We start from the raw sequence: 26,548 nt of genomic DNA on the forward strand, positions 1-26,548 counted from the left end.
AGCTACCAACCTCACCCCCTTACCCTTACACACTGGGGTTGACTACCACATATGTTAACTTTAACCAACATCCACAGCAAGATGAAGGGTCTCGCAGGCGACACAACATCGCCATCAACAAGTCATCACAAGAGAGGCAGCGCATGCCTCACACTCATCATCATGAGCCTCACATGTCATAAATACCGAGCACTTGTATTGGACTTAGCACATCCCCGTGACCCACATCTCCTCATCTGAATCAGATACACCACATGCAACCCCCAGAACCCTTGACATGGAATCATGACCCCAAGAAAGCATGCCATATTGCCTCCAATTAAGACACCAAATCAAGTGAAGGAGGCCGAGGTGTGGACACGGCCGAGGGTCCTGGGCCACACACACACACACACACACACACACACACACACACACACACACACACACACACACACAACCTTGAGTCCCAGCTGTACACATATGACTTTCCCAACCAATGTGCACACAAGGAAGAGGATATATACATATATACTAAATGTGTTGGGATAAAAACAAAAGCTAATTCAAAAAGACATGAACCGAGACTTGGGGAGAAATAAAGAACGGGGGAAAATATATGATCAAAAACTGGTTACAAGAAAACGAAGATGGAAGGAAAAACTATGATAAAGTATAAAACTGATAAAAAGTGGAAGAATAACAGAAAGAAGGACAAGTGAGAACTGTGAAGGGAAGGAAGGATAAAGAAAATAATATACAGAAAGAGGTAAAGTAAAGAAGGAGTAATTATAAAAGAAAAAGACTGTGACACAGGCAGAGAGAGAGAGAGAGAGAGAGAGAGAGAGAGAGAGAGAGAGAGAGAGAGAGAGAGAGAGAGAGAGAGAGAGAGAGAGAGACTGGGAGAAGGACTAACATGATAATGATAGAAGCTGGGGCAGAAAAACTCCAGAGCGTGTTGAAGGCGACGCCAGCGTCTGGTGGTGGTGGTGGGTGAGTACAGTGGCAGCAGTCCATGTTCAGAGGGTCAGGGGATCACTCCCTAAGGAAGACGACAGGAACGACCACAGTAGCTGACCTACAGGAACAGACGGCAGCCCAGTCTACTTGACAGAAGGGACGTAAGACACCAGCGAGAGGCACCTGCGCTGTCAACCTACTCACAGTCGTCAGCGCCAGACTTGATGCTGGCCAGAAGCTCGCGGATCTACTACGGTAACACAATAGCAACATTAACATCCACTGTCTCACAGCAAGCGTTCCAAGACTCAGCCTGGGGACCAAGTGTTATGTCTAGGGCCATTCTGCAATGTCTGGGGACGAAGTCTTACGTCGAAAGACAAACTGTGAAAAGTCTAGGGACGACTTCAAACAAACAAAGAATGAATCCTCGCCATCCGGGAACACTCTTTATCGTCTGGGGACACAAGATATCCTCCGGAGGCAACTCCTAACGTCCGAGGACAAAATTATGATATTCGAGGACACATTCTACCCCAGGATCACGAGGCCAGGACTGCTGACTGCACCTGGCCACCGACACGCGAGACAAAGTACGGGTAATGAGTCTCCCAGGGGCGCCACGAGACGACCAGCCTGCAAGTCCCTGACGAAGTGTAAATCAATACACCGCTTCCTTGCTGCTGCTGCTGCCTGGCACTTCCTCAAGATCCTTCGCCAGGCACTTCATCATGATCCCCCCACCCACCCCAGCACGGCCTCCGCCTGGCACTCCCTGAACGTCCTCCCACACCATCCTCTCCTGGACACCCACCGTCCAGGGCGTCTACCAGCACCCGAAGGGTGGGCCTGGCAGGCAGACAGGCTCCACTCTCATACTTCCACACTCTCCCCTTCATACATACCTCTCACCCCTTCTACCTCTCTCCTCTCACCCCTTTATAGGAATCATTGATCATAAAAAAAAGTTTCCCGAGAGTTTCTACCAGCAAAAATCAGTTCGTTGGAACTTCGCCCACCAAACCCTTGTCGGTACATTCAAGAAAAGACGTAACGAAAGTTCGAAATCAAAAGCCTATGTATGAACAGAATTCTCTCTCTCTCTCTCTCTCTCTCTCTCTCTCTCTCTCTCTATATATATATATATATATATATATATATATATATACATATATCTTGTCAGCCAGCTAACAAGGCCAAAACCTCCCGTCTAAAGTCTGCACACTGCCACACGCGCCTCTCTCTCTCTCTCTCTCTCTCTCTCTCTCTACACGTCACACCAACATCATCTCTATCTTCTGCTCGGCAGCTGTTCGGCAGACACCCCACAACCTACCACCACCACCACCATTCCTCCATCATCCTACCAACACTACACTAACGCCACTCCATCATCCTACCACTACCACTCCATCCGCACTCCCTCAACTTGCCCTCCATCCTCCCGACACAACCCTAACACCGCATCATCACCACCACTGCTCCGTCATCCCCACCCCGTGAGCCACGGCAGGAGAGAAGGGTCAACTGGAATACATAACGAGTGCTGGGAGCTCTGGGCGGAGGGGAGAGAACGTGCGGAGAGAGGGTTCGAGACCGGAGAGCGGTTGGGCAGGCGGGGAAGCCGAAGAGCGGCGCGGTGGTGCAGGAGATTCCACCCCTCCGATTACATTATTACCGTCTATCATAGCCACGCGTCCTGCCAGGCCCTGGGGCAGACCTGCCAGACCGGAGGGCAGGCCTGGGCAAGAGGCAGAGGAAACAAAAGAGCAATGGAAAGTAAAGAAGAGAAGCAACAACAAGGAGGGGAAGAGAGATGAATGAAAAGCCTTGTCTCTTTTTCTGCCTCGCTCAAAATAAACAAATAAATAAATGAAACTTTTTTTTCCAGAGTCTTCGGGAAAAATAATAGTTTGTCCCAACAGCCGTACAAAAGTTATTAATCCCTTGAGTTGTGTATGTGGACAGAGACCAATCATACTCTGGTCATACAATATGTTATGTTCTTTGTCATTACAAATACTTCTTCCCTCCACATGTAAAAAAAAAAAATCAATACAGCTGTATATATAGTTTGTTAAAGTACTCACAACTGTATCATCAGATTGTTAAAAATACAACTGTGTCTACCGTCTGTCAGAAATACAACTGTATCTATCGTCTGTCAAAAGTACAACAGTATCTATCGTATATTTCAAACAAATCAAATTGGTTAGACAATAACAAATATATTTGTCTCCCACTGCCAGCCTCCCTCGGCCAGTCTGTCTGCACACCACACATCTCTCTCTCCGGAGGTCTTGTACCATCATATTATGTTCCTGTTGAAACGTTTGTCAAAAACAAACGTTTCTTTCGCATATTACAATAACGTTTCTTTCGTCTATTCAGAATGTAGCTGTATCTTCCGTGTGTTCAAATTACATCTGTTTCTTTCCTGCTAGATGTACACTATCATCCATAATACACATAACACCATCGATGTTATACAAATCGTTCCAGACAAACCATCATATACATCGTATATAGTTTACGGGGTTGATAAAAAATTGAAAGCATCCATATTACATACATTACCACATATATGCTATGTAAATCAGTTAACATGTATCCATTATACGTATCATACACACTGCCCTCTGTTATACAAATCGCATACAAACATTAATCATATATATTCCCTTCTATAAATGCTATAAAAATCGTACAGAGCATCCATCATACATATTACGTCTATAAACGTTATATAAATCGATTAATAAAATATCATACACACTACCGTTTACTAATGTTATGTAAACTGCGTATTTGTATCCACCAAATACATTTCCGTCAATAACTGCTTTGAAAACTAATTCGAAAGATTCCACCACAACAAACATTATCGTCTATAAACAATTAACAAATCTTTTAAAAGCATCCATTATACACATTACCATTAATGCACTTTATATAAATCGTTTAAAGAAATCTATAATACAAATTATACACCATACCATCGATACACGTTGCGTAAATCGTTTAAAAGCATCCATCATACACATTCGTATATAATACATATACATTCGTGACATAAATCGTTGCACAGGTGGGTACATCTGAGCCAGCTGTCGACGACATAAAGATCTGGGAGGAGGAGGAGGAGGAACCACAATACCTGAGTGATGTTGGCTGACGAGATCCCCCCCTGGCGTCCATACGTCACACATAAACAAAGACACACACACATAAAAACACACGTAGCGCACGGCCAGGGTCATCACTGTGTTATCCCCAATCACAGAGGGACGAGAACCATCCTGAATATCACGATAAATACGATCATCCGGGCAGTGCTGAGTACCCCCATAAAGCCCGGGTCATTACAGTGGGTGCCTCAAGCCCCCCTCGTAAGGGCCACCAGCCCGGGTTAATAAAACTAGAGTTACGACCACCGGAACCCAGCAACGCAGCCATTAACGTGTGCATCTTTCACCACCCCATGACGACCAGTCCCTCCCCCCCCCCCACCTACCCATAACTACCAGTCCCCAACCCCGCAACTGCTAGTCCCCAACCCCACCTTCCTCCCTGCCAGTTCCCCACCCCCCCAATCCTCCCTATCCCCTCGTCTACCAGTCAGCCGCCCCCCCCCCCCCCCCGAGGGATTTACGGAAGTTAAACTAATTAAAACTTTTAGCCTAGGAGGATCAACACCCTGGTGATACCTGGCACTGATGGGGGGGGGGGGGGAGTGGCTGGGGGGCTGGAGGGGTGAGGTAGGGGAGGACACGAGGGAGATGTGTATCGGGAGAGGAGAGGGAGGGGCAGCGTGATGGGGTAATACTGATCCAACATTACATGAAGCTGTGGAAGCCATCAACATCACGACACCATTACCACACCAACATGTGTTATTACACACACACACACACACACACACACACACACACACACACACACACACACACGGATCTCTGTGGTGTAGCGGTTAGCATTACTGACCATCAATCATGCACGGGCCGCCTGGCATCAAACCCGTTATAGGTTCGAATCCTGGTCGTGGCAGCTGGGCCACAGTCAATCCAGCTTTTTAACCATCCCTAAGGGCTGGTCGATGGGAAGTGTACCTGGCATAAGCTAGTGTGTGTATGTGTCTGTGCATACATACATAGGAGTAAAAACATGGCATACATACATATATATATATATATATATATATATATATATATATATATATATATATATATATACACGTTATCTATTAAAATGGTACGTATATACAAGGTTAAGAAGACGGGGCAACATGAGTGCAGAACTCACCACGTAAAACACAAACAGTAATCACACATTAGCAATCACACACCTTGGCTATCCCTGGCAGCAGACACACCATCACCATCATCAGTACTAACCATTATCTGTCTCTTCCTCCAACAGCCGCACAATGAGGGCAAGCGGTCCCACCTGACCAAGAGGAACAGGGAACACAAGCTGAGCAACCGTATGGAACATGGCGACCATCACCGACGTGAGTACTGCCACCTGCTGTGCCTGGCAGGTGGTCTGCCAAGCTGTGGGCCCTGGTGTGGCAGATGGTGTGGGTAGCAGTGTGGTGTGTGAATGGTTCTGTGACCATTACAGAGGGTGTGGCTGTGCCAGCTGGCGTTAAGATGTGTGTGTGTGTGTGTGTGTGTGTGTGTGTGTGTGTGTGTGTGTGTGTGTGTGTGTGTGAGCTTGAGGTATAGCGTGGCAGCAGGTGACGGAGCGGGAGATGATGTGCATGTTCAACAAGGTACCACTGTGTCCAGTGCACGACATCCCCAGCCACATCTACACAGAACTACTCCCATGACAGAGGTAATACCTTCATGACACTTGTCCCTACATCTTGTACATACGACACTCTTGTATGACACTCGCTTCTTACAGAGACCCTCCAAGTCCGTGTCGAGCCTCAGCCGTCAGACTGGCACGACCGTGGCCGCAGGAGAGCGAACACCTCTCCCTGTGTGCATGATGCCTCGGGAGGGAGAGTAGACGGGAAGCGCGCATGTCGAGTCTTTTCAAGGTCGTGCCCACAGATCATATGTTCGGGGGCTGTGCCTGCCACTCCCCATCGTCTGACCCTCAGTGGCGCGCCGTACCCAAGCCTCCTACACGCTAAGACTGCCCCACATGGACAAGATAAACACGGGTCTAGCTCCACTTCTTTTCTCATCTGATGAATGGGGGTAACTGGCGAGGAAGACAAATGGCCAGCGTGCAGCTCTGCTTCTACCCCGCTAAACGTTACAATGAAGATTAATAAGACAGTCGATGTCGGTCACCTATATTGTTCCAATTCAACATTAAATTGTAAAGAAAAATCACTGAATGTCTCCAGAATGCTTTATCATAAATATGGCATGAATGACCAACAGATGTACTTGAAGAGAAAAAAGTACTTTAACATAAAGCAAAGGAATACAAGGCTTCAAATCCTCGACTCACGATGTTTGCGTCTACGTTCTCAAACATGTTTACAATGCGTTTCTCCTTAGTCATGTGTTTGTTGTTCTACTGTGTGTTGTGCTCCTGATCCCTCCTGGAGGCTATCACAGACGGACGCAGGAGGACCCAGTGGTCTGTTCCTGTTTGCATTCCTTTGTTTAAAGCTCTTGATCCTCGGGGCCTGGCCCACACTATCTTCACCACACGTCCACAAGAGGCAGCGACAGCACATAATGAACGACTGATCCTCGCCCCTCACTCCCTCCCTCCACTTAACGTCGTCCCCGCTTGTCTGTCTCTCGGGAGAAGCCCACGACAGCACACGACACCAGCGAGGCACGAGGGAGACGCACGCACCCCCGCTGAGGCGTAATGCAACCCGTTTGTTTCATTCTTCCTTCACTTCCTGGATGTCTTGTGGCATTTGTCCGGCGATTTAGAAAATGCTAATGATGATACCCTCGCCTTCCCGGTATCATGAAGGACAAGCAGAAATTGACAGCGCAGGAGTGCGTTGCAGTGGGTGCTAACGATGGTGGGGTATGTTGGATGAGGGTGTGTGTGTGTGGCCCGACTAGCGGAGGTGAAGCCCCTCCGCACCCAGCCACCATACACCCAGCAGCAGGCGCCTCCCTCATCACAGTGGAGGCGGCGTCGCACACCCTCCAGTAGCAAGGGGAGGCTGCTGGTGGGAGACACGGCCGCCGCCCGGGAACATCCCACCCTAATGATCCCAGCAAAATAAAACCCTAGCAACATATACAACACCCTCACCCTATATATCTATGTAGCGACCACTTGCATCTCTGCGATACAGAGAGCGCAAGTGAAACAACACACACGTAGTCTTTGCAACAGTGCACATCTGTGGAACAAACTCGTGGTCTTTGCAACATAATGCAGACCTGTGAAACACATGTGATCTCTACACCACAGTGTAGACTTGTGAAGAACATCTGTGGTCTTCCACAACATTGCAGACCTGTGAAACACACCTGTGGTCTTTGTAACACAGTGCAGACCTGTGGAACATACTTGTGGTCTTTGTAACACAGTGCAGATCTGTGGAACTTACTTGTGGTCTTTGTAACATAAAACATTTGTGATCTTTGTACCAGAGGAGAGTGAATACTTAAGAATATCTACAACACAAAACAACAATATCTTCAATTTCAGAATCCACTCCAGGTCTGAATTCCTCTCATATAGATGATCTAATAGCAAAGAAATAGTACTTTGTTTCGTTTCTTTCTTTCTTTTAGGCCAGAGTAACGGCTGCATCAGCAATAAGCGATAGACATCTCCATGCTTTCTTCCTGACTCTACTAAACTTTATGGCTGATGCGGAAGATCTGGAGACATGAACGACTATCTATTACATGAGAGGAACCCGACTTCTTCACAACAAGTAACATCTTGTACGTGAGGCACTCCCGCAGAGGCCATGGAGGTGGCAGATGCCGGGGGTGTGATTGGACTCCCGCACCGTGCCAGCTGAGGCCAGGATTCGCCTGTAGCGTCCACAGCAGGATATTGCTTATAACACCAGCTGGGAACGTCCGGGACACGCCCCAAGCCTCGCTCCTGCTACTGCAACCTACTACTACTGCTGCCTCCACTGCCCTTATCGCTGTCCCGGTGACGTAACACCCAGGGTAGGGGCTGCAGGGATAGGCCAGCCTCGGGGGACATCAGGGGGTAAATCCCTCACGTGCTGGTGGGCCGTGGATAAGAATGGTGTCAACACGCCGCTCCCCTTGCCACTAATCTAACCCTCGGCTCCTGAATATATAAACAACCCTCCCTGCATGCAGGCAGGTCCAGCTCACACCAACCCCATCACAGGCAGGACCACACTACACAGTTGTGTCAATATGAAGTCCATCACACTACACCACGCCACCTCCAACATGGGGATGGGGCCATATTTTACCTACAACAACAGAATAATAAAGCTAATGCTAAGGGGAACACTGCTCCTCACCGACATCCAACCCAACGCTAAAACTTCAATGCAGTTAATCTCTCACAGAACTATCTGAACCTTAGGACATGTCACTCGTGATTCCTTCAGCAGAAGACCTCGACACAGACCAACACGTCTGTTGTTACCTACATCTCTCTCTGAACCTCGGTAGCCTCGCATGAACCAGACGAACCCCCCTGAGGGCCACTGACTCTCTCCACCACACTCACCTGACATCTTCCGAGATAAAAGCACCGAGGAAAACATTATATAAATATGAGTGTTCTCGAGACATTCCCGCTCACAAGGTTATCTGCTGACGTCCACCTCTGTGATCCTGAAAAAGTGATGTCAATCCATACCGCTGACCCAGCAGTAGGTCAAAGCCATTCGTGACTAAAACAGGTGAAGGCCAACCACCACTACCTCAACCTAGCCTCTAATTTGCTTCATAAACACACTAAGTTTATTGTTCTGGAGGCACCACACCTTCCATGGGGGGGCAGTGTGTGGCCTGGAGACCTGAGTCATTTGCACTGGGCCATCAACTACTAAATCTCTCTCTCTCTCTCTCTCTCTCTCTCTCTCTCTCTCTCTCTCTCTCTCTCTCTCTCTCTCTCTCTCTCTCTCCCTCTCTCTCTCTCCGGCTCCCGCTAGGATATCATCAGTGGCCGCAGGACGGACACACGGGAGCGAGTCAGTCACTCAGGTGGGTGAAGCCAACAGGAGTGAGTGCTGGAGGCGACGGCAGGCAGGCAGGCAGGAGGATCATCACCAACACGGCCCACAGACGCCACAGATAACACTGAAGTAGTCCCAGGAATAGCCTTCTGGCTCACCACATACATGATAACGTGACACCACGGGATGACAAGAGCAAGAAGGTCGACCAAGACAAACATAAGACAAGCGAAGCTACAAATAACCTGAGGGTGACAAGATAAACTGGGCAAAACAAAAATAAGCTAAAGATGAGCTGGGAATGACTGTGTATCTTAAACAAGAGAAGACAAGTTGAACCTAAGTATAACAGAGGAGCGTAATAAGACCAGCTCATGTATAATTCAAGCTCGGGCAAGGCACGTAAGATGAAACTTGCTACTTAACGAAAGACATAAAAAAAACAAAAAAACAAAAACGGTGAGATAAGAACACACGCAAGACACGTACGTGCGGTGACCAGCCAGATCGTGGAAGGCCACCAGAAGCGTGGTCATCACAGGACCTTGAGTACCGCTACTAACAACCCCAGCAGGGTGCCCTAGCGTGCTGGACACACTTAACCTCCCATTACTGCAGCCAGACGGGCCGTCAAGCCAACTACGAAACGACACGAAAGCAAAACAACCACGTCTCTCACCCCAGACCCACCATGCAACCACACAGTCTCTTATCTTCTTCCAACTCTTGATCTTTCAGGATATACTTGACTGACAGCACTAGTGAAAGGTACTGGGCTTAAGGCTGGGTGTAAGCAAGGCCAGATTGTACACTGTACATCTACGTCAAGTTGCCATCACAGACCCTTGTCTGCTGTGTCGCTCCAGGCACAGTTCACATCACGAAGCCACAGTTGGACCCGAGAGGGAATTTCTGTACACAACTGAGAGTTGGTGACAACGACCGCCAAATGCAGAGTCGTTAGTGAGGAGGGGAGGTTCAGACCACACCAAGTGGACGCTGTGCAGTGTGGTCCCAGATACACCAAGTGGACATCTGGATACGTCAGATAGGGCGCGTATTTTAGTTAGAGCCACAGGGTGCGACTCCCCCCTCCTCCTGCTAAAGGGTGTCAGGGGCAGTGTGCCAACCCCATCTAGTTGGCCACATGTGATCACATGGTGCCAGGTACTGCAGAAGAAAGAACACGGCGAGAGAGGTTACCTGCTAGACCCAGATGACCCAACTACAACAAATGGATATCTAAGAGAGAGGACCCGCCTACACCAAGTGGATATCAGGGGATATGTTAAGTGTGAACCCAGCTACACCAGATGGATATCCAAGTCAACTAGGTTAGATTCTAACCTCTTGTTGAGGCGCAAGAGAGAATATACAGTACACAAAATGTCCATTGGACTGGTGGGCCTCAGTGACTGAATACATCATGCCTCACACACACGTCACAGTACTGTCTCTCCTCCTTATACTGTAATAACCTTCAGCTGTATATACGTAGCACTGATTTCCTCCTCCTTCACCTACAGCAGACAACTTCCCCCGTCACGGCTGCACACACACACACACACACACACACACACACACACACACACACACCCATCCCGAGTGTTCTTATAGTCTGTACCACCTGCTCTATGTACACAGAATTATACACCCACGATGTACAGAGTCTATACCCTTTATAGTCGTACATCCACAGTGCCTGTGTTGATACCTGTGTGTGCACAAGCTATACCCATGACCAACCATCTACACATACAGATCATAAAGCACCTACACTGTCGTATGTCTCGTGTGTTCGTTTGTAAGTGTTCTACACCTGCCACTTGACACCCCACCCCCCCACACACACAACGTAAAAATATGCTGTCACGTGTGTGTGCATGTGTCTGAGTGTGTGTGCATGTGTGTGTGTGTGTGTGTGTGTGTGTGTGTGTGTGCATGTGTGTGTGTGTGTGTGTGAGGTGGCCACTGACCGCGTGTTGCACGTGTCGTCCCCACAGGAGAGCACGGCCCCGCCCACAAGCTGGAGATGCACCGGGCAGACGGTGGACACAAGAAGGACGGTGGGCACGACTCCGCCCACCACGGCCCACTCCACAAGCTGGACGGCAACGTACAGAGGCCGGAGGGCCGGAAGGGAGGCGCACACCGGGGGGCACCACCCACCCAGCACGACCTCAAGAAGGACCTCCACCTCCAGCACATCACCGAGCACAACCTCGAGAAGAACCACGATGACAAGGTCAGTCTCCACGCCCCCCACCCTCTCTCTCATATCACTCACCTTACACATTAAAAACATCAGGCTATCACCTCACCACCAACTCTGAGAACAGATACCCCACTGGCTCCCTCCATCAACCTCTCCCCTTGCTCTTCCTCCTCCCCGTCCCTCCCTCCTGGGCAGGGCCCGGGTAGTGAACCACCTGCCCTTCAGATGGCCAGTGTGGACGGCACCACCTGTCACCCACCTGCACTACCCAGGCCAGCCCTGCAACCTCCAGACCAAGCCACTTCCTTCAACAAACGTCTAACGTCACTTACATCAACATCCTCATCTCTGGCCACGAGCGAGCGCTGAGAGGCCGGAACCACCTCCGAACCCAGGATTCCTCACCGGTAAACTGGCGTCAAAATACACAACAAGTAACTCCAGCAGTTATAATTATGAAACACACTGACCACATTCCCAGTGCCAGACACCAAGCGAGGGGCCATGAGGAGTCAACAAGGGACGTGGCAACATCTGTTGCTTTTCGAACATTATTCCCAAGTGGCACACATCAGCAGCAGCGGCCATATCATGGGCGGGTGTGGCCTGACCTCCCAGTACAACTGTCCAACACACCCGACCTTACACAGCCAGCGGGTCTGGCGCGGGTTACACTCAACCGCCAAAGGACTTGACAAAGCCAACAGCCGCAGGAAATTAAAGGTTATTAGCGTATGACATCACAGTACCGCTGCATCCACACACACACACACACACACCATCACCACCACCACGACGACTCTCACGGACTCTTCCCTACCGTTCTCTTCTAGCCATAAGCAAACAAATACTGAACGAGTTCTACTCCATGACGATCATAGTCATCTTTACAACATCACAGTCAAATTCACAACATATAAACTTCATAACTATTCCTCTAGACTATACATCGAAGTTCAGTCACAACAGTCCAGGTCAACAGTTCATAACTGCTTATCTAACTAAAAATGTTGACAAACGGCATTAATATCTCACTAGGTAAGAAAGACGTACATGAACGTCCCGCTAATGGGTCGGCTCCATATATTCCACGCCTCTCTGGGCTGTCAACAACATATGATGAATTTGAGCGCAGTTTGGCGACAAGGTCATCGCCCTTCTTGACGTCACTCCCGTCCAGGTGGGAATACAAAACCATCCAATCCGTGGAAGGCCATCTACCCACACACACACACACACACACACACACACACACTACAACAGAGATCTCTCGATGCGTATAATAATAAACTGATTTTCGCGGTGGTGAAACCCGCGGTGTTTATGTGTGCCACAGCGAACCCAAGTGGGTGGGGAGGCAAGCGCAGCCCTACTGTGGCGTGAATGAATCAGTAAGAGCCAAAATACTGTTCTTACTGTTGTGAATAAGAGAGCTGCCGCTCCACGCTGCTGTCATGAGTGAGTGGTTGGGTATGAAACGACCGTAGCAACAAGTTTTATACTGAAATGTTCCCCAGTGCTGGTTGGGTCAGGATGTTTCCAGTAGCTCACTAAACACACCACCCAAGTAAATGAACCTGTCAAGCCTGTTTCCATAAGCCGTCACACTATATAACAGTGGAACAAAGCCCGAACCATTAGTCGATCACTCTTGGTAAAAGTTGAGATGAATGGAAGCAGAGCCCACGTCAGGTTCGACCATACAAGGAGGTCAACATGTGTATCTTAACTTGCCGATGAGATTCTCTTCCATGGGATAGACCTTTACGTGGGGCCGGGTCAACATTGTGCAACGTACTGCACATCCCATGCCGTGTTCTCAATACGCACATCAATCAGCAAGTCCAGTCTTCGAGACCTTAGTTTTATAAACAAGGTTTTGACTGTGAACACCATACCGTTCTCAGCATGATACAAGCTGGAGTCTGGTTACCGTTTTTTGTCTGCTGGACATTCTACGTGTGAACTTGATACTGGATGGAGGCGAGCTGCCGTCTTCCCACGGTGTGAGGCTCATTCATTAGGTGCAGGCCACCACCAGCTCCACCACAACCCTCTCACTTCACAACACCAACCATAAACTGGTCTCAGCACGAACCTAATCACATATGAGCAAGTCGGGCCTGGAGTGAAAAGACTTGATAAACTGACTGACGATAAACACGAACAGTAAGCGCAACAAAGTCTCCTTCATCATGCAAACCTCCTGGTAAATTTATCTCCACCCGTGGAGCAGCACCCCCTGCGTGACCTTGCCGAGGTTAACAGCGAGTCACCTGTGTAGTACAGATACGTCAGGAGCCTCAAGGTCACAGCTCAGGCAATATTAAGCGACTAGTGAGGACCGAGGCCACAGTCCAAGCCTGATGCTCCTGGTCGTTCGCTTGTGCTCCTCAAATGGCAACGAAAATATCGACTACAGTACCACTCACACCGTGAGACGATCGAAGCATACGTATAACACACTAGAGGTAGTGAAGGGGGGATGTGGCTGTGTGAGGGGATGGGGAAGGGGGTACAGTCCTGCCGACTCATCTCCGTCAACACCCAAACAACACTTCATTCACGGCCGCTTGCCCGTATACCCGACCCCCTCGCCATCTCCCCTTCAAATACCAGACACAGACAGCTAACATCAGTGGCTCATCATAGTAATCCAGTGACAGAGGATTCTACGAGGTCATCGTCCATCTGAAGGCAGACCTTCATCCTTTCAAAAATGAACAAGAAACGCGAAGGCTTCCTCACTTCCTGCTTGTAAACACTCTGAACTAAACCCTATCAAGATATCAAGTTATGTATGATAGCTGATAAGGAATACAAACGAGTAAAAACTGTGATATTACAACAGCGACGAAAAAATAAATGCAAAGACATACATACCGATGCGGCATGCTTGGGTGCAAAGAACTTGTACGACCTCCATCTATACACCACTCACCTGTTGTCTAAACCCCATCCACGGTCTATATCCCATGAGATGTCCACTTCCCTAACCTGTCACATATGCTACTCTACCATCAGCCCAATGTGAGACGCATGCCACATCTTTAGTTACTGTAGGGTGATGTAAATAAAAGCTAACAAAAAAAAATCCAACGGAATAATAGAATAACCAGTAGATTCGCCCCTTCCCCACCATCATTTTCTAAGCTAAGTTTGATTAGACTACTAAGTATGGGTAGGTTAAGGTACAAACCTAATCTAACCTCACCTAGAAGAGCCCTGGTGAAGGGACAAACCTTCTTGTGACCATGACCATGTTACCCTGAAAACTTACAAGTAATCCACTAAGGCTGACGGTGGTGGTTTTCAAAACTCTTATCATATTAAGGGTGTGGAAGTCTAAACTAGTCTTAAAACATAATCAACATAATCATTCACAAATAATGGAGAATAATCAGATAGAAACTAACTATATCAACCTTATTATGAAACAGCCATCCTTCACTTTAATAAAGGTTATTTTCTTTGTTACAAAACTGAATTTCAAATAATAAAACAATATATACTATACATACTATACAATCTTCATCCAGAATAAAATTATCTTACTTTACTTATGGTATCTTGTATTATGCCTGAGCCACACACTATATCAGTAACAAAAATTATGACCCTCTTTCTGAATACTGGAAACAATGTACTTCATTTTTTCTACAACTGACAATGCTATATTAATGAATCTGTGCTCATTTTCTAATCATTGATGAATGTAATGTTACTTTTTCAGGAATAAAAACAATTTCATCCATCAGCGTCTCTCAGGTTTTGTTAAAAGTTACTGATTTGTGTACAACAATAGGAAAAGCCATGTTGCCTTATGCAAGTTTATGGTTCATAGTACACAAACATATCCATTATTTTAAACTATAAAGCTAAGCAATATGTTTTAAATCATAATGTACTCTTAATTTTGTTCCTAAACAGAAATTGATTAGAAGCTCATTACTCATCCACTGTAACACCTTGAGTATTTGCAAAACAATAATATGAACAAATAAAGTGAATTCTATGATGGGTAAAAGCGTCCTGCACAATAAAACCATGTTTTGTTTATATAAAGCTGCATCATTAATCTTATTCAGCTGTTTGCACAGGATGCATTTCTTCACTCAGAACTACTAAGAAGTCCTCGACTCTCCCTAAGCATAATGTTAATCCAAAAACGATGGTTTATTTAATTGTAATTGAAGCTGTCATTTTCTCCATCATGAATAAAACAAAATGAAGTAGCAAGAAACATTGTTCAAAAGTATAATTTCTAATGAATTAAATAAGGATATGAATAAGTTTATAGAGTAATAAATGTATCAGTATTTCCCAAATTCACCACAAGGAAAAATACAATTATGCAAAAGAATCTGGATCTGATTGAAAAATGGAGCTTGAAATTTCAGTTTCACAGCGTTTTAAATGACCTTCACCACATACACGAACAACTAACACAGCACACTGATACTTAAACAGGGCTAAATACCATGGTTTCCTAACCAGTGCTCCTCTCATAGCAGCAGAGGAGGGGAGAGGCTGTAGGAAAGCATCTGATAACCAACAGAGTGCCCCGTGGTGAGGAGGCATCCCTCCACCTCCTCACCAACAGAACGCCCCATGTGTCTACCAGCCCCAACACTACTGACCAGAAGGCTGGAGGCAAGGGCAAAAATGGCACCAAGGTAGAAAAATCAGTTAATCTGCCCCCACATCACATGTCCTTGTGCTCTCTTCTTGTGGCGGTGCTTCTTCAAATAGTTTATTTTTGTTGTTGTTACTTGTTTTGTAAACCCTTGTTAAACTTCTTTTTTCAGCTGGTGTATTTTTTGCACTTCCCATCTGTCTTACAAGTGAGAGCTATTTTATGGACTTTGTTTACCTTTTGTAATAGAACTTTTTCCCATTTGCATATATCATTTGCATATATATGTGTATTTTTCAGCTTTCATTTTGAATGCAGCTGCAATATGTATTCTCTGTAATTTGTAACATATGATGGTGAAAATGATTGACAAAAATTACAAAAATTCTAATCTTTAAGCACATTTTCCTAATTTTCAAATTATATTTTACTGATCTGGTTAAGTAAGCAAGTACCTGTTCTTGAAGCTTGCATGTATATAACATACTTAATCTAAATCCCACAAACAAGAATCTTTTTCACTATCACTTAAATGTTTGAATGCCTGAATTATTAATCAGTCTATTTCTTATTATAGATGGGTGAAAATCATATGCAATTCATGCAATTTGAAGCAGATATATGTTCCTACTTCACATGTATTCTCATACTTCTACTTTCTTGACAGGATGGTATACCCATGGAGTCAGAGAGGTTAATCCATGTGACTCCACGACCTCCTAGGGTTCACAAGGTGAACAAGACACATCACAAACCTTCCCCAGCCAGTACTACTGCTGCTGTTGCACCCTCCACCTCCATGCAGGCAAGCACCCCATCAACCAAGGCTAAAGTTCATAAGCCCCCTAAGAAGTACAGCCCAAAAAAGCATGGATGGAAGAAGTCTGGGCGAAAGGAGAAGGGAAAGGACAAAGTAAAGGAAAAGAAGGAACGGCGTGATAAGAGGAATAAGGCCCTGCATCGTGCTATTGCTGCTAGGAAGCTGTGAGTTGGTGGTTATAACATCCACAACATCAAAGGAGAATATGGTATTCATGGCAAAAAGTTAGTATTTATACCCATATGAGGATTAATTCTGCAGAAAAAAATTTCTATACAAAATTATAATGACAAAAACTGACCAGCAAATTCATTTAATATCCCAAACAAAAGAATTTACAATAAACATCTATGAAAAAAAACTTAGTTTGATTTACAATTATCAGGATAAAGATGCTATGTATATTCAATAAGCAAAATATGAATACGATTTATATTAATTATGCTACTTTACATACTAAAGAGTATGATAAATTATGTTTTATTTTTTGTACTATAGTATATTCTCCTTTGAATTAGTATTGTACCTAATTCCTGACTGAATGTACTCAATATTGTTATGCTGAAAAATTCCACTAAGAATTAAGGTTCTGAGACTCAGATATCTTCAACAGAAAGGTTGATCCTCAAAAGTCTAATCAAAGAAACTGCAATCCCTATATACATATATATATATATATATATATATATATATATATATATATGTGTGTGTGTGTGTGTGTGTGTGTGTGTGTGTGTGTGTGAGTGGATGGATCGTTCTTTGTCTGTTTCCTGGTGCCAACGTCGCTGATGCGAGAAACAGTGATCAAGTATATATATATATATATATATATATATATATATATATATATATATATATATATATATATATATATATATTTCATATATATTTGCCATTTCCCACATTAGTGAGGTAGCATTAATATATAATCATATTAATATATTTGCTTACACGCACACACACACACACACACACATGTATATATCGAGCCTTCTTCATTTCAACATAATAGGGTGAAATGGTTGTTGAGGTAGCTGGACTGATGAATTATCAGAGGCCTCCAATGAAAAAATCCAATGATGAGAAAAACTGATAAGCTCCTGTGTGTTCAATTACTTCTTATGTAATCATTTATTGTACTGTATGGGTATGGAGTTCAACACTTGTATGGGTGTGTGTGTGTGTGTAAGTAATTACCTATTTGCATTGCACATGGAGGAAGTTATACACAAATGAAGCCCCATCTCTTAAACTTTCTCTACTATCATATAACTTTTTAAACTTTTGAATGCTGACGACGTTCACAATTTCATCATTTAGTTTATTCCTTTCATCCATGGCTCTTTTCCCATACAAGTGCTTCTTTACATCTACTCTTAATCATTTCCTTGCCTAACTTCATGTTATGGCCTCTGGCTGCTCTATCTTAGCAACTTACAATGAAGAGTTCACTGACGACATAATCAAACTGATTTAAAACTTAAGATTGTTATCAAGTCACCCCTTACTATTTTCTCTTCCACAGCTCACTATAACCCAGGTCTCATAATTCTGGTACCTTGCTATCTCTCACTCTCTCCCCCAGTAATTACTTGTTTGTGTAGTACATGAAGGGAGTTCTACCATTGTAAAGTTTTCAACTTCTGTCTGTTGCCTGCATTCACAAAATCATAACTTAGCTCACTTCACTCATCCACAACTCTTATACAATATCAGTACTTCAAAACATCTTTTCCCACAAACTTTTTGCTATATTTCATGTTATAGCCCATAATTGTTCTAACTTGGCATCTTTCAAAGAGCAATGCACCTTTCAAAGAGCTATTCAGTGCTGAAATCATCAAACTGGTTTGACAAAGTCATTGCCTTTATCCTCTCCTTGTAACACAGCTCTCTGAAAAAATTTTCTATATGTAATTACCTATTTGTACTGAATGGGGAGGGACTTTAGCAATTGTAAAACTCCACCTTTTGAATATTTTCTACTATCATGCAACTTATTAAATTTCTATATACCATCTGCATTAAATATCTCCACTCATTTTATTCTCCTCAACCACCATTCTTACACTATAGAAGCACTTCATATCTTTTTCAAGAAGTTTCTTCTTAATTTCTTGTTATATCCTCTACTCAGTTTATCATGCATCACTCAAAGAACTGTTCATCAACTACATCATCAAACTGCTTCAAAATCTTAAAAAGTTATCAGCTCAATCCTCACTTTTCTGTCTTCCAAGGTTAGGAAATTTAAGACCCTACAGTTTCCCTGTAACTCAACTTTCCTAATTCTGGTACCATCATTGTTACTCTCCACTGTGTAACTCCTATTTGTTCTCTAAGGGGGGTTCATTTTACATAGGGGCCCTATCTCTTGAGTAATTACCTGTTCTAGTTACCTATTGCACTGTACAGGAAGGGAGTTTAACACTTACAGGGCCACATTGTTTTTATTCATCCTACACTCTTCTTCACAACTTTTTTTTGTAAAATTCTTGCTTAATTTCTTGCTGTCCTATGCTGTGTGTATGTATGAATAATCACCTATTTACACTGCATGGAGAGGGAGTTTTATGCCTGTGGGGCCCCACCTTATGAACATTCTTTATCATGCAGTTTCTTTAATTTCTGTATGCTGTCTGCATTAATCACATCTTCATTCATTTTATATTAATTTACCACTCATACTATAAAAATATTTCCTCACATCATCTTTAACAAGTTTCTTGCCTAATTTCATGTTATGTCATGTGTGTGTGTGTGTGTGTGTGTGTGTGTGTGTGTGTGTGTGTGTGTGTGTGTGTAATTACCTATTTGTACAGTGCTGGGAAGTAATTTACACTCATGGGGCTCCATTTCTGATCATTCTCTTCTATTATACACCTTTTAAACTTCTGTCCACATTTAACACATCCTACTTCATTTGATATATTCATCTACCACCCCTGTACACTGAGTGTGAGTAACTACCTATTTGGAATCACCTATTTGTGCTGTACGGAGAGGGAGTATTACACTCATGGGGCCCCACTTGTTAAACATTCTCTCCTATCACACAACTGTGTATGTGTATATGTGCGTAATTACCAAATTGGTCATTATACACTCATGCACACACAACCACACACACACACACATACATACATTATGTAAATTGTATGTCTTTTACTGGACTCCACCTGAATGATGTTACACCCTAAGTGGAAAGTCACCTTCCGCAAGGTTGTATCATCTTCAGTGAACAAAAAAGAGTACAATCTCACTGAGGATCTCCTCACTCCAAAGGAGCCCATCATTTCTCTGCTACTGACTAGTGCAGCCTTGAAGCTGCAGAGGCCCCATCAAAGGAGTCCTAGGGTTAAATAATTAAAAATTATAATATGGTATGTATGTATATATACAGAGTATGTCATAACTTACTTATTCTATAACCTCTTACCTAAATATCAACTTGACAATTATTAAAGCTAAAATGACGACCCTTTGAGCAGCAACCTGAGTACACTTGAATCAAGTGGCTTTACCACACTTACCATGTAAAACTTTAAACCAACCATTCAACACACACACACACAGTCGTGCTCTTATACGGGAATAAAAACTATTCTCATTCTTTCCTTGAAAAGAATGTCTGTCAATTGTGTGTGAAAATACAAAGAATGGGGGACTACAGTGTGCCATTAGATTACCAAAACATGAGAGAGGTAACTTCATAAGTGACATCATAATGGCAACAAATGATCTCAACTCCTTAACCAAATATACTGTTCTGTCATTTGTTCTGTCTCTGGACTATGGAAATGAGCAAGAAGTAATCAATCCTGTGCATAACCTAGAAGCACATTATAAACATTAGAGGAGTGTTTTGGTGGTAATGAGACCTAGTATGACTGCCCTTTTCAATAAGTGGCCATGGTGTCCTGGTCTCTAGCTCCAAAAATCCCTCAGGTATATCTTAATGATTTCACGGAATTCATAATCCAATTCAGTGCAATAATAATTCCACAACTAAATGACTGTACTGCACAAATATTACATAAAAAATAATGCTTGAACATCCACATGTACAGATTAGCCAAAATCCTATGCGTAATAGAGTTATACAAATAAATAATGTGCTGAATAATCATAACATACGTGTTAGATAATCAAACTAATAACATCATTGAATTGTTATATGATGTGCAAGTAAGTATTTCCATCATCATCAGCTGTTTATGTTAAACCAATACCATCTCTGTGCTGAATAAAAACATTCCAATTTCATGATGTGATAGCTGAGAACAAAATTATCTTCAAAATTCTCCACAATCTCCCTATACATTCATAAGCTTTTAAATATGAAATATATAAAGATGTATAGAAATTTAAAATATAAAACAGAGCATCTGCTCTTTTTTGTTTCTGTTGAAAATTAGTTTAGATTTAGATCAGTGATATATGTTATAGGTCTTCAGTGTGGTGACAACAGGCTCATTTACTGCCCTTGCACCATACATAATCGCACTTCCAGCCATCATTCTTAAACAGAGCTTGAGTTGTGATACAAGACAAAAACTAATCAAACTATATGTCTGCAGTTTTACATTCTGTATTATGCCAAACTTAAAATACTAGAACCACAGAAATCAAAGCCACTGCAGAACTTCTACCTAACAGGAAATATCTGCATTCAGCAACAGCAATCACTCATTCAGTAAATCTAAACTGGTGTTAAACCTACAGCTCATGTAAGAAGGTCATGTATAAAAGTCTGATGACTAAGGACCATGAGTAACAATATAGTCAAATCTGTCAATAGTTCCAAGACTTAATTCTAAGTTCACACTCTCAGCCCATAGTGTATAAGAATTGTGGCAGAAATGTTTCTTGTTGTGCTACTAATGTCCGCCTAGATTCTAAATTTTGTTTGATAGAGCAAGACAGATATTTCAGAGTGATGCTGACTTTTTACTTAGCTTTCCTGAACTAGCTTTGGAAAGCCCTCATAAAATGGAAATCAATATGGTAAATTTTTTCATATGTATGGTACTCACTGACATCATCTGGGCTTGTAAGATAGTTAAGGTAGGTTTAGAGTAAACACTTTGATTTATCTTGCAACATTCAGTAGTAGCCAGTGTTTTAAAGCTCCCTACTGTTCTTGGCATACTATATACCTGAATTATGATTTGTATTTACTTACATGCTGATGTCAAAAATTTTGGAGCAATAAAGTGTCTTTCAATCAACAGTTTTCAATTCATCCTCAAAATCATTATATGAAATCACAACACTATACTATATAATCAGTTTATGGATAATGTGTCAACTAAAATTCTTGTAGGCATGATTCAGAAAAAATATTGATCTTGATATAAAAAAATATATTTAATTACACATGACAGCTAGAGACTGAGTGTGAACGAATGTGGCCTTTGTTGTCCTTTCCTAGCACTACCTCACGCACATGCGGGGGGAAGGGGTTGTTATTTCATGTGTGGCAGGGTGGCGACAGGAATGAATAGGGCAGACAGTATGAATTATGTACATGTGTATATATTGTATATGTCTGTGTGAGTATATATATGTATACACTGAGATGTATAGGTATGTATATGTGCGTGTGTGGATGGATATGTATATACATGTGTATGCGGGTGGGTTGGGCCATTCTTTCGTCTGTTTCCTTGTGCTACCTCGCTAATGCGGGTTTTTCAATTACCTTTTCATCTTCCCTGTTCTTGCCAAGATGGATAACACAAAACAAGCAAAAATACAAAGATCAAGACAACACAAACACTCACCTCCTGAAGTCTGGGAATATCTGTGATAGGTTCAGGGACAGAGCGAAGGTAATTGAAAATATCCATGTAGTCACATCTTTCCAAAACTCCCTCTTCACATAGCTTGAATACAGCAAGAGCATATCGAAAGAGTACCTAGAAAGAGGAAGTTGTGAATCTTTTAGTATGAGGAATAATTCACAAAAATCGACTTTTTAAGAATTACTACAAACAAAATCTGATGCGTGACAGTCATGAATGATAAGTATAATGCTGTGGCTTTGACAGACTGACTGAGTGAGTGTTAGTCACAGCAACAAGTGAGTTAAATGTGAAAAGGAATCCTAAAAGCAAAAGCTATGAATCTATTCTTCTTAACTAGTTTTGACACCTTCTTCAGAGAAATAATGGTACATCCTAACATCCTCCCAGACTGAAGTAACAAACCTACAGATAACATCTAGCACAGTAACAAAGAAGAACACTGGCCCTCTCTGATACTGCCATTCTAAACCACCAACTTTCAACCCCTGTATGTTAGCTATACAACTGCAGCAAAAAGCTCTGGCACTATCTGATGAGTAAAAAGCAGTATGACAATGTTGCCATTTATCTGTAGCTGAAAGTGCAACAATCAGGATTTCAATCAACCAAAAATTCTAAGAATTATTATGCAAGAATAATGAAGGAAGACTAATCAACAGCATAGTTATATGTAGAAGGTGAAATGGGGCATATAGGAAAATTGTTTAATGGTAAAGTGGAAGAGCAAAGTGAAGAAGCATCTGCTTTAGATGTTGCTGTGCATGAGCATCTGGAAGTATGCAATGACTTGTGATGTTTGAAAACGATTCTGCACACGACACTCAAACATGCAGTAAAGATGGATAAAGAGTAATGTTCATAATGATGACAAATATATATATCATTCAATATTACATCATATATTCAACAAAAATCTTATCACTTTCTATATTCAAAATATCAAAACCATATCAACTGTGAACATTTACTTAGATAAGTAAAACCACAACTGAACTTCCCTCAAAGTCATTACAAAACACCATGAAATACAGTGATAACTAACCTTAGACCCCTCATATAAAAAAGAATCCCAAATTGTGAGGTAGGTAACAGGTGGGATAATGTCAATGAAGATACAAAGGAACCAGTTGAAAGTAAACAGTGATATATCAAGCCCATGATGTTCTAAATGAGCATTAAGTCGAGGTAGCTTCTCAGCCACTAAGTCCTTCAAGACTCGCTGAAAGGGTAAAACACATAAGTAATAATACATCCAGCTGACTGGAAGGCTCTTGTATTCATGACCAAAGTGAAATATGATGAATTATTGATATAAACAATTAAAGGGTGACTAATACAAATGTCTGTAAAGTAGTATGTATAAGTTCTTCAAAGACTGTAAAAATGCCAAGAAGACTTTCTGCTTACATGTCTAATTGAAGGAAGTCAAATCATCGTGCCTTTCCCTGCACCTCACTGCCTTACTTCTGTTCTCATTTTTTCTAAATATTCTCCCTTCATACATTCTCACAAATTCTGTCACTGATTTCAAGATTCTCTTTGGAGACTATCCTATAGCAATGTTATCTGTAAACATCAATTCATTAACTTCCCATGCCTCTCACAACCACCACCATACTACAGACCTGCCCTACACTCTAAAAATCTCACTCTTCCCTCTCTCTCCACCTTGGACAAGAGAGTAAACAATCACTCTAGACTCGTATCCCTTACCCTCATATCTTCTGTTATTTTCTAAATGTCTTCATCACTAATCTTCCATAATTTCTAAATGCATAATAAAGATATCTAGTATAGATGTGAGCAACAAATCTTTTTAACACATAATTCTCTATCCTTCATGTATAGGATTACATGTCCCAGCATCATTAATGCAATATATAATTCTGTCTGATTAAGAAACTTTTATAAATTTTGAACACAAGCAATTTGCTTTTACTTAAGTCCTGAACTTCAGAAGCACTATTAACAGGGGTAACACAATACACTTACACCCCATAAAACCCAGGTTCAAGTCAAGCCAGGCTGAGCTAGAAGGATGTTTATAAACAGCCAATTACTCTGTCATGTCAAGGCTCCAAAGCAGTATTAAAAATACCCCCTAACAAAACTGAGACATCAAAAATGATATTACCTTCTGTAAACTCTTTAAAGTGACTCAAAAATGAGCTTTCATACACTGCTCTCAACTCTTCAATCAGAGTCTAAATTCCTGTTCAGACTTTTTCATCAATTTCTGTTTTGTAAACATTATAAGGATTCTGTATAATCACACTTCAAATAATAAAATTTCTTTTTATACTAAATTGCTTTGTCACACCTTACCAAGGCAGCACCAAGAACTTAGCCTTCACAGAAAAATTATTTGACTGGCTTGCTCTGCACCTTCCTTTCAGAAAGCAAATATACGTGAGAGGAAGATATTCAGCCCCTATTCCCACCCCTCTTGGTTGCATTCTTTGCCAAGCAAAGAATTAAAGTTTATATAGGTCTTCCCAGCTTTATATGAGGGCTGTGTTTGCAGATAAAGAGTACTCAAAGTAAATCTATTAAAAGTGAACCACTTCTATTATAGCATTAAAAGAGGTATGCTCCAGACCCTGCCCAAGACCCAGTACTATACAGTGATTTCACATTAAGTGACATAGCAAACACAAATACTACATCAATATGGTGTAATGTAATTCAGTACAATTACAGTACAAATGAACAATCACCAAAAAGACTGATTTTCCAATGCATTAGATACAACTCCATAAGCTATCTTATAATCCACCACCTGTACATTTAAAATACCATTTTTAATTATCAGGCACTGTGGCCCTACAACTGTTGTACTCTTCAAATTTCCTTACCTGATCTACCTGAGATCCCAAGAGATTTTTGTTGTAATAATCAGGTGGCATAAGATACTCCACAATATACACAAGACACCAAAATGCATCTTCTTCATTAAGAAACAGTAAAGCTATGGCAGCAAGACGATTCAAACCCTGTAAAAGAGAGCAAAATCTTGAAATGCTGCACATTAAATAATGTCAACAACAAAAAATGGGTTTCATATACTAAAAAGAATCATTTCTGAGTATAAACCAACTAGATTGAGGATGCAATTACGTTAGGTACTCTCTTCAAGCCAGTTTGGACACTGTATCTAAGGCAAAATCACTATACTACAAAATGTATTTCACATTCATTACTTGTTATATGCAGATGACCTTACAGTCACATCACAGCACCCAGATGTAGGATAGACAACAACAAACAGGCAACACTACATTACACAACTAGAAAACTGGTTCACCTGAAATAGAATGTCCACATCTCCACATACGTCTACTGTCATTCCCTTAACACCTGAGACACGAATCCAACCTGCATCCTCCTATCACCCTGAATAGCCAACCACTACCATTTAACAAAACTTCAATTGTGCCATCACATACAATGCATGTGACATTCAGCCCACACCAAAAACATCAAGACAAAGGCCATAAACAAACTATCAAAGAATGACAAAAAAAAAACTCTGCATCCTCTACAGACAATCATCTGCTCCACCCTAAAATCTACTTCTCCTGCTTCATAACCCATACTGACAAAAGCAAATATAATAAACCTGGAAACCAAACCAAACAAAGTACTTATAAACATCTTCAGCTTCCTATCAATAACAAAAATTCAACAACTGAAAAAATTGAAACTTACCTGACAGTATCCAACTTGGGGATTATGGCGAGAGAACGCAAGCAAAACACGTCTCAACCTAGCAATGCCATCAGAGTGAAAAGATTCATAATGACGGTTGTTTGGTAGTGTTCGCAACAGATCCAGTTCAATCTGAAAGAATGTTGTAAAAGCAGTACTCAGTTAGTACATTGCTTGTTTAGGCCAATTCTTTTTCTGTCTACAGTACTTATGTTTTCTGTAGATACCAATGCAGCTAACTGATGATATCATTATTATTACCATCCTTACTTTTCTGTTTACAGTACTTATGTTTTTTGTA

At 42.5% G+C, this 26,548-nt stretch overlaps 2 protein-coding genes across 5 annotated transcripts in view; one reads left to right on the forward strand and one right to left on the reverse strand.

The window, feature by feature from the left end:
- Positions 1-21,960, forward strand: part of LOC139767129 (uncharacterized) — a 125,317-nt gene extending 103,357 nt beyond the window's left edge. Inside the window, exons 2-5 of one of the 3 annotated variants that reach the window (XM_071696141.1) lie at positions 5,359-5,449; positions 11,062-11,303; positions 15,785-15,949; positions 16,577-21,960. In XM_071696141.1, the coding sequence (XP_071552242.1) occupies positions 5,359-5,449; positions 11,062-11,303; positions 15,785-15,949; positions 16,577-16,897 (819 nt within the window). In that variant the 3' untranslated portion in view covers positions 16,898-21,960. The remainder of the gene's footprint in view (positions 1-5,358; positions 5,450-11,061; positions 11,304-15,784; positions 15,950-16,576) is intronic. The other 2 variants (XM_071696142.1, XM_071696143.1) reach the window with 2 other exon arrangements.
- The window catches only part of LOC139767128 (TBC1 domain family member 2B-like), a 168,233-nt gene that overhangs the window by 126,581 nt on the left and 15,104 nt on the right, over positions 1-26,548 (reverse strand). Inside the window, exons 12-15 of one of the 2 annotated variants that reach the window (XM_071696138.1) lie at positions 26,248-26,379; positions 25,395-25,532; positions 23,582-23,758; positions 22,516-22,650 (exon numbers count right to left, since the gene is read on the reverse strand). In XM_071696138.1, coding sequence (XP_071552239.1) covers positions 22,516-22,650; positions 23,582-23,758; positions 25,395-25,532; positions 26,248-26,379 — 582 coding nt within the window. The remainder of the gene's footprint in view (positions 1-22,515; positions 22,651-23,581; positions 23,759-25,394; positions 25,533-26,247; positions 26,380-26,548) is intronic. The other variant, XM_071696139.1, reaches the window with a different exon arrangement.

The sequence above is a fragment of the Panulirus ornatus genome, chromosome 59, assembly GCF_036320965.1.
Source record: "Panulirus ornatus isolate Po-2019 chromosome 59, ASM3632096v1, whole genome shotgun sequence".
Taxonomy (NCBI): domain Eukaryota; kingdom Metazoa; phylum Arthropoda; class Malacostraca; order Decapoda; family Palinuridae; genus Panulirus; species Panulirus ornatus.